The following is a 15,228-nucleotide window of genomic DNA, read 5'->3' as shown; positions in this document are numbered from 1 at the left end:
GTTAAAGATGAACCTCACTTAAGCAGAACCACTCTAGAAAAATACAGATTAAATGCTTGATAAATTAGGGAATGCTTAGTCACTTTATTATCTCCCTCCCCTAAAATAAGAATTTTTGTTTACATTTAGAGTTCTGCTAATGCATTCAGACTCTAGTTGAATTTCTCAAATAGCAATAGAAACAAGTCTAAGACTAGTAATACTCTTACAATTCAAAAGACATTTTCCCACTCTGTCACCCATGCCAGAGAATCAGAATTTAGGAACCTTGGAGAATTGGGCTCGAAGGGGCTCCTGAGTGCAGAAGCTGAGTCAGCAGCCCACTGGTTAGTCCATGTGAGGAACTTCAAGTGAGATTTTTCCCTGAGGCCTTTTCCACCAGACCTGCTGCCACTGATGAAGAGTCAGGAAAAAAGGAAAAAATGTTTTTACCAAATTCCCATGTCATCTGTTACTCCTAATTTCTGTATACCTTAAGGCTAAAATTCTTAATGTCTCTGTTACATAGCTCCACATCCTCAGCCCCGCCATAGATATGCCCTTCAGTTTGCGATGGGCCCTGTCTGCTCCCCACTTACCAGTTCCCTGGAACACTGCAGTGGGAGTCGGATAACCATGACCCTTTTGGTCTTCTCCTTTGTGAATGAATAACTGCAGATAAGGAGCTGTTCAGAGGCCGATCTGAAAGGGAGTCCAGTCTGGCCAATCTGCCTGAGTATGATCCAGTTCATCTCCTGCTAGTCCAAGGGGTTAAAATATGCAGAAATGTCTGTGCCTCCCAGAGTTCGGTGGGGAAGTTTTCTCCCGCAGACAGTCCTCCTCCCCTAGGAAGGGCCTTGCTTCTCCCACATGATCGTGAGCAGGCCCAGATTGCCTTCCCTGTCTCCCCCATTTCTTATCAGACATTGCATGATTAGACAGTGCCCACCAATACTGCAGGGCATGGCCTCCTATTGGTACCTTTGTAAAAGTACCAGATCTAGGTCAGCATAAGCTGGAAGAAAAGGCACGTCTCATCTGATGCTTTTTGTGTTGTCTACTCCAGTTCCATGAATCTCATTGAAGCATCTTAAAATTAGCCCTAGATTGTAAGCAAGATTGAACCTACTCCAGGAGCACTAGCTGAGGACCCATGGGTCCCACTGCACAGGTAGAATCGGTAAGAGTGGAGCCCATGTGGGGGCAGCTCTGGGTCATGCCTGCACCTGCAGGTGACCATGGCCTTTCCTGACCAGCAGCAAAATGGGGCCATGTTTGCTTGCTCTGAGCATTACAGAATCACTCTCTGAGAAGAGCTTAGCAGAGTAGCGTGGACTGCTGTCCCTGCTCAGGAAACCTGCTTGTGTGGACTGGGGCCAAGCCAGGATTGCCCACTAGCTCCAAATCAGGATTGGAGATGGAAATGGCTCCCTTCCAGTGGTGAGAGCTTCAAAAAAGCTTTCAGGTCTGAGCTTCAGACCCATTATTCCTTACCTGTTAGTATCAGTTTTTCCCCCACAGCCTATGAGAGCAACTTGGGAATAGCAAATATGCCCACCCCTCCAGCCTCATCTTGGGGATCGCTTTCTCCTCGTTCACTACCCTTCAATGATGCTCTGTTTCACCTCAGGAGTATCATGTAGGCTGTTGTTTCTGCCTAGCAGGCTCTCCCTTGACACATCTGCCTAGGTCAGTGGTCGGCAAACTGCAGCTCGCGAGCCAAATGCAGCTCTTTGGCCCTTTGAGTGTGGCCACGAAGTTTCAATTGCACTGTCCGTGAGCGCCCGCACGTGGTATTTTGTGGAAGAGCCACACTCAAGCGGCCGCCGTTTGCCGACCACTGGCTAGGTAATTCCTGCTTATCCTTCAGGCTTCAGCATAAAAGTCACTTCCTTAGAGAAGCCATCTCTGCCTACCTGCTGGACATGTAGCCATTAGCTACATGTGGCTATTTACATCTAACTGAAAATTATATAAAATGAAAAATTCAGTTCTTCAGTTACACTGTCACATTTCAAGTGTCCAGTAGCTACATGTGAATAGGGGTTGCTGTACTGGGCAGTGCAGACATAATACATTCCCATCACCACAGAAAGCTGAATGGAAAGCACTGCCCTAAACTAGACCAGGCCTCATGGTTACACTCTCAAAGCATCTAACTCCCTTCTTAGCACATCTCACAGTAGGTTACTTTTATTGGTGTGGGGTATTTTTTTTGTTTTATTTTTGTTTTACTAATTTGTGTCTCCCCCAATAAATTATCAACTCCATTAGTGCAGAGACGATGCCAGTACAATTCATCACTGTAGCTCCAGCCCTCTGCATGGCAGCTGGGCACCCAGTCAGCACTCAATAAGTGATTATCAAATGAATGAATTCATAAAGGACAGTGTCTTATGTAACAGTAGCCCATTTGATAACTCCTTCCTAAAGCTGTGAACGAGAAAGCATTTGTATCCCCTGATCTCTGCTTTGTGTTCTTTTATGAGAGCTTTAGAAAGAGGGCTACCCTTTTTGCCTTTACCACCTGCTAGCCCAGAGCTGAATCTTGTCCTTAATAGCAAGAACCCCCTTCACCTCATTTTCCTGCGAAAATTCTGCTCACTCTTGATCCTCTTGTACTGCTTGGTTCTAATCCTTTTACCTTTGTGTGGAGTTGTGTTGTATCTGTGCCATTTACTACCACACTCTCACTCTTTTCAGAAGCATGCAAATAAAATGAGTAATATTTGTGGTTATAGGCCACTTTCTGCTCTGCCACCCCTGGGAGAGAATCATGGCAATACCACATGGCAGGCATTGAAAAGGCCTATTTGGCTTCTTCCTGGATTCGGGGGCAGGGGTCGGGGGTTAGGTATCCATTTTATCCCTCCAGATAATTCACAGCACAGCAAAGTGATGCAGTGTGTGCTAGACAGCCTCTCAGCTTCGAGGAAGTCCGAGAAGGCTTAGTGGACTGGGGAGAACATTTTTATAATCCCAACTCCCCAAGTCTGCCCCACCCAAGAGACAAGGATTAGTAAAAGTCTCCTACATCCAGTAGGTAATACTCAACGTTGCCTCCCCTCACCCCAGGGAAGTCTGGACCAGCTGGATGAGGTGGCAGCGCTGATTGCTGCCACAGTCCATGACGTGGACCACCCAGGAAGAACCAACTCTTTCCTCTGCAACGCAGGCAGTGAACTTGCTGTGCTCTACAATGACACGGCCGTCTTGGAGAGTCACCACACAGCCCTGGCCTTCCAGCTGACAGTCAAGGACAGCAAATGCAACATCTTCAAGAACATTGACAGGTCGGTTGTACTGGGCTCCTATGCTCAGGCTTGTGAAGTGTAAGTAGGATACTCAGCTTCCCTAACTTCTGCAAGTATTTAGTGTTCTCCTGCAGCGGTTCTCAACCTGTGGGTCGCGACCATCGGAAAACACATATAGCATATCAGATATTTACATTACGATTCATAACAGTAGCAAAATTACAGTTATGAAGTAGCAACGAAAATAATTTTATGGTTGGGGGGCACCACAACATGAGGAACTGTATTAAAGGGCCGCGGCATTAGGAAGGTTGAGAATCACTGGAAGGAGAAGGGGAAGTGAGAATACTTTGTACCATTGTGTCGGACAGTAAAATAATAACCTTGCCCTTATAAACTTAACTGTACTTTTCAGGCTTCTTTCATCTTTTTAAATCTCATTTGGTCTTCAATGAGTTCATGAAAGTGTTTTATACAGAGCAACTCTATGAATATTGACTACAGTACTAATAAGTATAATAGATATTTTTACTCTTGCAGGAGGACATCTGTCTTTTGTGTAACTCAAGGAAAATGTATCCTTCCCTGTCTTTCCCTAGCTCAATTTTTGGCCACTTAAAATCCTAACTCATGAGGAGACAGTATCGACAGGTCCCAGCAGGGCTGCTGGAGCCCAAGCACTGGACAGGTTTCCCCCTAATGGTTGTCCTCTCTTCGGGGGAGAGTTGGCCAAGTGTGAACAGATAGGAGCAGTTTCTCCTGCCTGCCACACCCTGCAGTCAGGCTCTGTTTATTTCTCACAGAACACCAGCCAGGCTGGGGAGCAGGCTCCTGGGAGAGGCCGTGTACAGAGAGCACAGAGCTCACTTAGGCCTCAAGCCCACTCATCAGTCTCAAGGGTTGTTTTTAAAACTTTCACAGAAAGAATTCTTTCCAATAGCCAATTTTATTCAGCTGTGAGATGAAAGGAACTGGACAGTAATTTGGGACAGGATTGCTGCTCCATCCATTGTAACTTCTAATTGTAATTTAGAGGATTACTTATTAATGAGAAAACCTTCTTAAAATGCCATCACAGAAAGAAATTAACAATTCAGTCTTGCAGGGCATTTGGTCCTGTCAAAGACATTCACGGTGATATGTGATCCTCACCAAAAGGTCCTTGAAACTTGGTCCTGTCCACAATGCGAATAGCTAATGTAGATCCTGCTCTCCTGTAATATTCGAACCCCAGCCCATCTACCTAACCCTATGTGTCATGACCAGCTAGGCTACCGGTGCAAGAAAGGTCATTATTGGCAATACAGCCAGTACACAATTATTAGACCAATAAAACATGTATGGACTGTTTGAACCCAGGGACATTTCTGAAGTGTGGACATTTTAGACTGGACCAAAGCCCACTAACCATTCTCTATGCCAGCGATTCTCAACCTGTGGGTCACGACCCCTTTGGCGGTCAAATGACCCTTTCACAGGGGTCGCCTAAGACCATCCTGCATATCAGATATTTACATTACGATTCATAACAGTAGCAACATTACAGTTATGAAGTAGCAACGAAAATAATTTTATGGTTGGGTCACAACACGAGGAACTGTATTTAAAGGGCCAGAAGGTTGAGAACCACTGCTCTATGCTAAGAATCATGATGTCTGCACTGCATGCCGTAGGGCAGCTCATCAGGTGCTGTACCAGCCTTGTAGGGAAGGAACTTGTCATTTCCTTCCACCTCAACCTCACTGTTTTGATGTTGCCAAGAGAAGGTACAAAGGAATTACCTTGTAAAATAGGTGTCTACCATGCGACAGGTATATATATATATTCCCAAATCATATGAGGGTCAACTATCATTGGGGAAAATGGAATAGTGTCAACAAGTCCTGGTTTCATGGGAAGATGAGGAGGTCAACTATTTTGTGATTTGCAGTCATTTCTTAACTCTGCCCAGCTCCCTCCTAGATTGTGGGAAGTGAGGTGAAACTGTAGCAGAACAGTTCTAATTTGGGACATGATGTGAACAGGGCTCTCTGTCTTCTGGTTATTTTAGGAACCATTATCGAACACTGCGCCAGGCGATTATTGACATGGTTTTAGCAACAGAGATGACAAAACACTTTGAACATGTGAACAAATTTGTGAACAGCATCAACAAGCCAATGGCAGCTGAGGTAAGCATTTCTCATGTAATAAGATACATCAGAGTATATTTCTACTAGAGCCTACTCTGGCCTCAAAGCATTTTCTCTCTCTTGAATGCAAGGTGGTTATTTGCTTGAAGTTGGTAAGAAAGAGCTGAAAGTACTGGCCACTTGTTTTCCTCGGGGTCAAGAATAGATTGACAGTGTCCACAGCAATTCCGAGCTCCTTGAAGGAAAGGCCCTGGATAAAACCAGTGGTGACAAAAGGAGGTAGACCCAAAGAATAGGATGGAAGGAGCCTGCCAGCAGCACACCAGCATAAACGGTGCTATTTAAGAGGTCCACGCCCTTTCTGATTCTGTTCTTTGAGCCGTTAGACCTCAATGTCAGGTGTTGTAAAGATCTGTATTCCTGCTGGTTTGCATTAAAAGCATATCAGTACCTAAAGACTATAGGTACTGATTGGGAGTGACTAGTTGCAAACAAAAGCCTAAGTTGTTTTTCCTCTAAAATTTACTGATGTACCTTGGACCTGTGTTTAAGTCCCTATAAACTTGAGATTGGGGAACATGGATAGAAAGTTCCCATCTCTTGTTTAAAATGAGATAAACTGCCCTCTGAAACCATGAAGCTGTTCATAGCCCATAAAGTTAGAAAAGCTTTTTGCTCACTCCTGTTGAGCGGGAGAGGTTGTGTATGTGGATAGAGTGTGGACATCTTAAAAGTAACTGGATGATCAGTAAGGAGACTACCTGTGTAGGACCCCATCACAGAACCAGCCTGGATGGAGGGACGGTGTCCACCTCACCTGTGTCCCATCTCTCAGGGGTTCCACAGCACACTGCCAGGGCCCCTCCTTCCACAGAGGACTTATGGGGGTGGGGGAAGGATCTGGGGATTTAGGAGAGAAAATTATAGAGAATCATAGAATTTAGTGTTGGGAAGATCATCTATCCAAGTAAGATTTATTACTTATTGAAGTAACTATTGTAAGCGGTATCTTCCCAATGGTAAGTAATCAAAACAATAACCTTCAGAACATAATTCTGCCCATTGATGGCCTACTAAATGGGCCCAGTCTCAAAACAATACAAACAAACCCTTAAATGTCATGATGTCTTTCAGGTTGGCAGAGCTCTGGAGAGCTAATTAACTGTTTTCACACAATCAATTCCGTGGTGTCTTTGAAGGTAGAGAATAGCAATCAATCTTCCAGACTTTGCATAGAACAGGTGTGTTATTGCATTCATGTAAGCCTACTCACAGACCTGGCTGCTTAGTTCATAACCACTGACATGTATGACCAGTCTTTTTAAACGTGCTGAACATACCTGTTCCTACCCTGCCAACTTTTGCTCCTAGAAACCCCCAAGCTTATATGGTTCACACTCCGTACTACCCAGTCAGAAGAGCAGCCAGGAAAGCATACGTGGACACATCCACTAAGAGAAAAAAACAAAGTAGGAAGAGGTGGGTGAGTAGGAGTGAGAGAGAAGGTCACAGGAGAGAGGGAGCTGGCAGGTATAACTAGAAATAAATGAAGAAATAATTGAAGGGTCACAAGTATGTGTTACTCCATCTTTAATGTGTTAAAAAACAAAGTTTTGCTTTTACACATTTCCTGATAAAACTGGGAGAAAAGCCCTTCTTTAAGATTGCAAACCAAATTACTAAAAACAACAAAACTGCGGATAGCAGTCCCCTCTGGGAAGAGGATGGAAGTGAGGTATTAGGTGGGTGTTGACAGGAAAATTGACCCCTAAGTTTTTATGTTGCCCGAGGGTTAACAACAATATATCGGTATTATATATAAAATCACTGATGGGAGAACTGCCTTCTCTGAGTCACTGTCATGCCTCAGTGTGCCCTAGTGAGGCCATCTAATGTCTGATCAGTTAGCCCTGGTGGATTCATCATCATCTTGAACCAACCCTCATCTGGCAATGTTTTCCAGGTTGAGGGCAGCGACTGTGAATGTAACCCTATTGGGAAGAACTTTCCTGAGAACCAAATCCTGATCAAGCGCATGATGATTAAGTGTGCCGATGTGGCCAACCCGTGCCGCCCCCTGGACCTGTGCATCGAATGGGCCGGGAGGATCTCTGAGGAGTACTTCGCACAGGTACGTGGCCGCTGTGGGGAAGCTTTTCCTCTCCTGGAATGGTCTGGTGGCATAGCACTCCAGGGATTCTGTCACTTAGTACATGACTTCTCCCTGGACGGAACCTCTGGCTCCCCCAAGAGAGTGATATGGCTGGTCACTAACCAAAGTCTCTTCTAGTGGAAGAGAAATAAACGTAGCCTTTGGAAGTATCTTTTCATCCTCAAATTGTTAGATCCTCAATTTTCAAAAAAACTAGGAAAATCATTCATTCATTCACTAGGTTATTATCACCATGGTACATTATGGGGAAAACAGACATAAGTCATGGGAAGCTCATAATGTAGAAATAGGTAGGTCCACACAATAGCTTAAAAAAAAAATCCCTAAGGGAGGTCTATGTTAAGTGCTGAGAGAGTTCAGAAAGTTTTTTTTTTTTTCCTAGATAAAAGAGGGGCTTTGTGGAAATGATATTAGAGCTCTTTTGTTGTTAAGGATTTAGAAATGTGGAAATAAGAAAGGACTTTCTGGGAGAACAAAGCATTATGAGCAAAATTAGTAAGGAGGGGGGAAATCACAAATTTTACATAAGGAGAGCAGCAATATCTAGTTCACTTTGGCAGTACAAAGAAGAATTGAGAGAAAAATCCAGAAAGTAGTAGACTGCAAGATGCCATCTGAAATACAGGCCACCTTCCAGAGAAGACGCTCTGAGGACTGATGTGTGTATATGTGCGGCAGGAAGACAAACGCACTAGTAGCTACAAGTAATGCAGGGGGAGGGTCTCCACGGGTGCAATGTACCTCTGAGGTACATCAGCTATTAATAACGACCTGATGTCATCTCAAAGGGCCAGCGAGGGGAATGGCCAGCCCAGCACCCAGTAAGTTAGCTGCAGCCTTCAAGGCTGGGAAGAGAGCCCCTGAATTAAAGAAAAGTAGGACAGGCAGTTCTGGGCTTGCCAGAAAGAAGAGGGGGAAAAACACACACCCAAATAATCTTTGAACAACAGTGGGTATTTCAAGGCTGCTGGGTCGACTAACCTGAAATGAGCAAGCTGAGTCCACAGCTAGTCGGAGGTTGCTAATGGGCTTCCCAGGACCCACAGAGAGGACTTGAAACCCTACTCCCAGTTATTCTTCAAGTGTGTGAACAGGAAATGGGAAAGAACCACTTAAAGTTCTTTAATGTAGCTCCTTGTTTAGGTGTCCTTTTCCCAAAAAGGAATGTACTACTGTTCACAAGCCAATGTGACCTAAAAATCAAAAGTTACAAATGAGGCCTCTGATCAGCTGGCCTCGGACTCAACACATCACCAGGAAATATGGATCTTAATATTCAGCTCAGTGAATTACGACCTTACACATATAAACGTATACGCCAATGTGCAAAATACGCAGATTTACACATACCTTGAGCGAACTGCATGACCAATACCCAAATCTGGTACACAAACCTAGCTTGTCAATCACTCTTTCAAGTAAAAATAGTTTTCCCTGAGGAAAAAAGGCTGGTTCAGCTGGACTGCATGCATGCTTTCCCACAAGACAACCAGCAACATGTGGAATGCAGCACAAGGGCTTAAGAGTATTTTGTCACAGAGTATTAAAAAGATGTAATTCAAAGGTCCAAATTTAGAAAGATTAACCCTTTGCGGTCGTTTGTCTACTCTCAGCCACCAAAGCTTTTTTACAGTTCCGGTCGTATGTCTGCTCTCAGCCACCACAGCAAGGAACCGTACGAATCTTAACTCTATTCATTCATGTATCAGTTCATAATTTCTCTGAAAGCTCTTAAGTGTCTAAGCGACCTTGTCACGAACCAAAACATTGCCCCGACAAATCGGAGATATCGAAACTCAATATAAACAAACGCGGTCGTTCCACACTCGCCATGCAAAACACCGTGGCGAGTCAGTCGCCTTTTGAGAGTGAAGAAATCGACAAGCTTCGGAGATACTTCGCAGAATTTCAAATAAAGCTTTACAAGTTACGTTTAACTGTAATTAGGCATTCTCGCTTGTTAAGATATTTCAAAATAATACTCCAAAATGACAAAAAGAAAGTTACCGAAAGAAGTGTACTGCGAATCTGAAAGTAACGATGAAGAGTTTTATTTTGGCACCTTGAATACTGACTCTGACGTAGAAAGTGATAACGTTTGTAGTGATTCTACTAGTAGTGACGTAGTTCCAAAAAAGAATTAATAAATCTTGTTTATCCTTCATAATCTTGCATGTTATGTATCACTGCTCTTTCAATGGAAATTAATTCCGACCAGTACGACACCCATGTCCAAATTTAATACGACCGCAAGGGGTTAATTCTTACTGCTTCAGTGAGGATGTTTTTAAGTAAAACTGGCTCTCTTTTTAAACTGCAAGCAGGTGACAGTGAATAATACAATGACTGGTGATATAATTATGCTAAGGTATCAGCAGTTTTACCCATCATTGCTTCTGTTCTCTGTGTAAATGTCAATTCGTATTATTCATGTTATTAGTATTACTTTGAAAATAGTCTTGCAATAGTGAAAATAGATCTCAGAAATGGGGGGTATGAACCCCGAGATGATCGATGCTTCAGGAGGGGTGGTGGTATAGCATAAGAGACTTGAAAGTCCGAAGTCCTGAACTGAGTTACTGCATCTCATCAGGTAATTGACTTACATATACCCCAGAACCTTGCTGAGCCTATTTTTTCATATATACGACTGGATGATGACCTATTTTCACAGGGTTGTTCTGAGACACTAGGTTGCACTGTAACCGTTCCGTGTGTGCCCAGAGCCCTGTGAGTGTTCTGTCTTACAGACTGATGAAGAGAAGAGACAGGGACTGCCTGTGGTGATGCCAGTGTTTGACCGGAATACCTGTAGCATCCCCAAGTCACAAATTTCCTTCATTGACTACTTCATAACAGACATGTTCGATGCTTGGGACGGTAAGATAGTTCTTGTTTTGTCATCTACACAAAATATTATCCTTTATGATAATTACCTTTAACAACATAGACTGGGCCTAAAGATATACATGAAATGTTTTGTGTATTTTCTTTTTAAGTCAGCTGCCCGTGACCAGGTTATGGTGGGGTGCTTGTGTACAGAAGATTCAATGAATGTTTGATAAATGGATAAATAAGTCTTTACCTCTTCAGAGGACCTCTTCCAAAGCTTAAAGCAGTTTTATTCTAGCATTGGAAAAAACTTTAGAAAGAACACAAAATGTATTAAAAGTCTACCCTTAATCACAATTCTTTTAGTAATGGCTTTTCAGTTTTTAATTAAAAGGACCTATCTGTATTTCAGAAACTAATGCTGTGTGTTCACGTGCAGCCTAAGGTCTAAACTAGGGTACTTCTCCTGCAATTCTGATCCCAAATTTGTCCCACAGAGCCCTGGGATCTAACTTAACAAGCTTCTTTTGATTCTTTTATGTCCTTGCAGCCTTTGCACATCTGCCAGCACTGATGCAACATCTGGCCAATAACTACAAACACTGGAAGACATTAGATGACCTGAAGTGCAAAAGTCTGAGGCTTCCATCTGACAGCTGAAGCCAAGACAGAGAAGGGGACCTCTTTCTGTCAAGGGCATGTGAATCCCAGTAGTGTAAACGAGAGGCTTTCCTTTATAATGAAAATGACAAGTGTAGGTCAAGGAGCTAATGTTTAATATTTGACCTTGAATCAAATAAGTCCCCAGATTTTATTTTTACAAAGATATGTTCTTTATACAAGCAGTGACAGAACAAATACATGGCAAAACCCTTTGCCATGCTGTCACCCTGTGTGCCCTCATCAACCATGGAGATGAATGACTGTAACTAGCAGGACACACACAGCACAGACTTGGTGCCTCTGAGCCCATCTCCCTGGATGGTGACCAAGTAGTTTAGATAGTGTTCAGCTCATATCTTACCATAAAAATCACCATCACTGTTTAGCTTGACTGTTTTCCTCAAGAGCTTTGGTCTGGAGGATTCATACTATCTAAGAAAAGAAACTATATATAAAATGAAGAACTAGGACCAAATTATTGATAAACCAGTTAGCTTCACTGGCTGTTTCTTCTGATTGATGTTATGACACCCAAGTTAGAACCCAGCCTTGTCCTGTTGAGTGCCTTCTAGACTGGTAGCAGCTGCCTATAGCCCTCTCTCCTATAAAAGGCATTCATCTTAACAGAAAGCCATCCATGATGGGGAAGGGAGTGACATTTTGTTTTGAGGGACTCTATGAGATCCCCTTATTTCTGGTTATCAGAGGCAGTCACAAGGCACTATAGTATTATATAAAAGCCATTAAATCTGAATGCCCTTGGACAAGCTTTTTTAAAAAAAGAAAAAATTTATATACATTTGCTGTTGAAAATTTTTATGAAATCTAAATTTTCTGGATATAAGTCAATCAAGTATGTTGTACCATGTACCATCTCTACGTATATATTTGGGGAGGGGATTTGGGAAGTTTCAAGGTTCATATATTTTTAACCTATCTGTATTTGCAATCATGCCATTTCCTTTAATGATGTAAAAATATTGCAAGATGTGTAAATATATTAGAAAATAGACATATGGGGAAACAGTAAATACTATTAATTGTATGCTAAAGCTTCTAAAGCACAAGTGCATATTTTTATACAGCTCTTTTCACAACTTTCTGTGATCTACATGAAGTCGGACTTGAGTATTTTTCCTTTCTTTTATCAGTCAACCCTTCTCTATGTATTATAAACTCAGTAAACAAAATATCTTCATTTTTCTTCCAAATTCTTTGTACTCCATGCTGCATTTTTAAGAGGTATAAACAGAGACTGAATTAACTGAATCAGTAGTTACTTTTTTCAAACAAAAATTGGAATGCAGAACACTTGGAATTAGTACATGGGAAAAAAAATGTCTTATCACTACATAATGTGCCAATATTTTTTTAATGTTTTATACCAAAAAATGGAAACATATATAACAATTCCATGCAAAGAAGTGTATCTAAATTATTTTAGGTAAGAAAACTTGCTTGGTCAGGACAGCAGCTAGCGTTGTATTATAATGCTGCATTATGTAAATGATGAAAATGTTTTTGTGAGATACTTGTAACTAAATTCTTACAGCCATTTTTCATTTCCAACAGCTATTTTTTATTGTACCTCCTTTTTGACCTAAGTTTTTCATAACTTCAAATCTTCGGTTTAGTGTCCTTTATTTCATGAGTCATACACTTTGTTTTCAGAATTCAGGGTATCAGAATCCCATTTAAGGAGCTAAATACTTTGCCTAGGCTTCAGAAGCTTGCTTGAGGCGAGGACAGTCTTTTCCTGACCATCTCTCTTTCAGTTACATTTGGTAAGTAAGAAACATTTATCAGCTGCGTCACATTTTCTATATGAATGTTGCAGCTTATTCAGTGGAATGTCAAATTAATTTCATATTAACTCAAATTCTTTAAGACTGCCAGGTAATAAAGCTTCAAAATAGTTCTGCTCTTTATCAGTGCATGTAATCTACTATTGTGTAATCTGAGTTGCTACCTAAATAATGCATTCCTCCAAATAGTCATTTTATTAGAAATGTGATGTGGTCTTTCAGATGGATATAAATTATTATAATTGCCTCCTATCCTGAGTTGTTTACTAAAACATTCTGTGTTGAGGGGAGCTATATTAACTTAGGAAAATGTAATCCTATCTAATACAGAGAGAAGTCATATTATTACTACTACTTAACCACAAGGAAAAGTTAGTTTATCTGCACCAGAACAAACAACCCTATGATTTAAATCATTCTTTACTTCCAGTTTAAAATTTGCTTGCCTTCAGGAGTCTTGTGGGCAAAGAACAAGCCTTACCCGTTCAATCAGAACCTCACTTGAAGAGAAATAAAAGGGATATTCCAAAGTTTAGGCTTTTGATTGTGATATGAATACAGCCAGAGAATGAGGTTAATAAGGCACACTACATAGTGTTACTTGCAACTAAAATAGCATTAAAAACTAAGATGGAAAAAAAATGTATATAATTGTATTCTTCTAAATTAGGGCATTCATGAAAGCAAAAACCAGTCCAGTGAGTGGGTTGGAAACTTCCCTCTAGACCAGTGGTTCTCAACCTTCCTAACCACGACCCTTTAATACAGTTCCTCATGTTGTGGTGCCCCCCAACCATAAAATTATTTTCGTTGCTACTTCATAACTGTGATTTTGCTACTGTTATGAATCGTAATGTAAATATCTGATATGCAGGATGTATTTAGGCGACCCTTGTGAAAGGGTCGTTCGACCCCCAAAGGGGTCGCGACCCACAGGTTGAGAACCGCTGCTCTAGACACAGTTTTTTATGGCAGAAAACTAGAGTATGTAATAGATTGATTTGCCCTGGTAGTATAGGCTCCCAAAACTCACCTGAGGTTTGTATCACTCCATGTGAACAGAATACTATCACAAATTACTAACCAGAACAGATTAGGAAATAAAGCAGTTAAAAATGATGAGTTTCTCATATAATTCACAGAATATGTCATAGAAAACAATTTTACAAACTCATGACCTAATGTAAAATTTCCAAAGAAAAACCGCTAGCTAGTAATGAAGTAAATATTAAAGCCTAAAAATGATTCTGAGATATTTAATCAAACTAATCAACCATCTGATGCACTCAGGCCAGAATGCATGTCTGCCTGGTGTTGGGATAGTAACCATGCTGCACCTTCAGGATAAAAGATTAGAAAGCTATTTCTGCAATTCCTCAAATATGCCACAAATAACAAGTTGTTGGATAACATTCATGTTCTTCTATTCTGTAATGGAAGGAACAGATTTTAATATATTTCTCTAAAGCTATTTTCATTATAAATTAAAAAATACCTGAACATTATTTGCTCTTCCTCACATGGTAGTCATGTAAGTATCTTTGATTTGTCTTTAATGCCACTCAATGATGATAAGGGAACAGAGCTAACACATTACAAGGCCTTACCTCTCTGGGCCTCAGGTTTCTCATTCATAACATTATGGCACTGGTCTGGCATAGATAACCTTAGCTCTTCCGGTCTTTGGAGGCAGTTGTGAAAGCAGCTGTCAAAGGTAAAAACTAGTAAAAACAATTTATAAAGATTCCATCAAGAGTGTGTGTGTGATGAATAAGTCTGCAGAAAATGTTCTTTGAGAAGGATCAGTCCTCTGACACATCCGTCACCTTGCACTTACTTTACTAGAATTCTTTCATCAACAGTTTAAATTTAATAACTCCACTACTAAACTCACCCATTTTTAATGTGTGGAACACTTCTTAATTTTTATCCTTTAGTACCAAAAGGGAGAAAGAGTGCTCTGATATAAAGCTGATGAAGATGATTAAATCTCAGTGACTACTGCAAGAAACTACCTAAGTGAAGCCTGTCTCAAGCATTTCATTTCTGAGTCAATGGTAAGATGAACGAGGCACTTTGGACTGCTGTCTCTGACTGGAACACTATACTCACCTAGCTCTCACCCCTGGCATGTAAGAGGGCAGCGGCTAGTGTAGTACCAATCTAGCCAATAGCTCTTCAGGCCAATTCACACTGAGGAGAAAAATACATCCTCATAAGATTCCTACTGATTTGAGTTTACAGGAATTTTAGTAGCTAGAACTAAAAATAAAAAATGATTTAACAAATTAGTTGGCACCAGAGATTCAAATTTGCTCTATAGAACCTTGATAATTAGTTATTAAAGATGAGAGGAATTTATAAAAGAAAGGATATATTTAAATTTAATT

The 15,228-nt window shown here is 41.2% G+C and overlaps 1 protein-coding gene and 1 long non-coding RNA gene across 9 annotated transcripts in view; one reads left to right on the top strand and one right to left on the bottom strand.

Moving 5' to 3' along the window:
- PDE8B (phosphodiesterase 8B) overlaps window positions 1–13,571 on the top strand; it is a 214,588-nt gene extending 201,017 nt beyond the window's left edge. For 6 of the 7 annotated variants that reach the window (XM_059694273.1, XM_059694274.1, XM_059694271.1 and 3 more), the window contains 5 exons: window positions 3,055–3,272; window positions 5,284–5,404; window positions 7,329–7,496; window positions 10,289–10,418; window positions 10,921–12,246. In XM_059694273.1, coding sequence (XP_059550256.1) covers window positions 3,055–3,272; window positions 5,284–5,404; window positions 7,329–7,496; window positions 10,289–10,418; window positions 10,921–11,030 — 747 coding nt within the window. In that variant the 3' untranslated portion in view covers window positions 11,031–12,246. Of the gene's footprint in view, window positions 1–3,054; window positions 3,273–5,283; window positions 5,405–7,328; window positions 7,497–10,288; window positions 10,419–10,920 lie in introns of all 7 variants that reach the window. The other variant, XM_059694267.1, reaches the window with a different exon arrangement.
- The window catches only part of LOC132233506 (uncharacterized), a 251,850-nt gene continuing 249,866 nt past the window's right edge, over window positions 13,245–15,228 (bottom strand). For both annotated transcript variants that reach the window (XR_009452649.1, XR_009452650.1), the window contains exon 2: window positions 13,245–13,579. This is a non-coding gene — a long non-coding RNA (uncharacterized LOC132233506). The remainder of the gene's footprint in view (window positions 13,580–15,228) is intronic.

This window comes from Myotis daubentonii, chromosome 4, assembly GCF_963259705.1.
Source record: "Myotis daubentonii chromosome 4, mMyoDau2.1, whole genome shotgun sequence".
Classification (NCBI taxonomy): domain Eukaryota; kingdom Metazoa; phylum Chordata; class Mammalia; order Chiroptera; family Vespertilionidae; genus Myotis; species Myotis daubentonii.
Note: the sequence above shows the minus strand (reverse complement) of the source record. Positions and strands in the feature narration are given on the sequence as shown.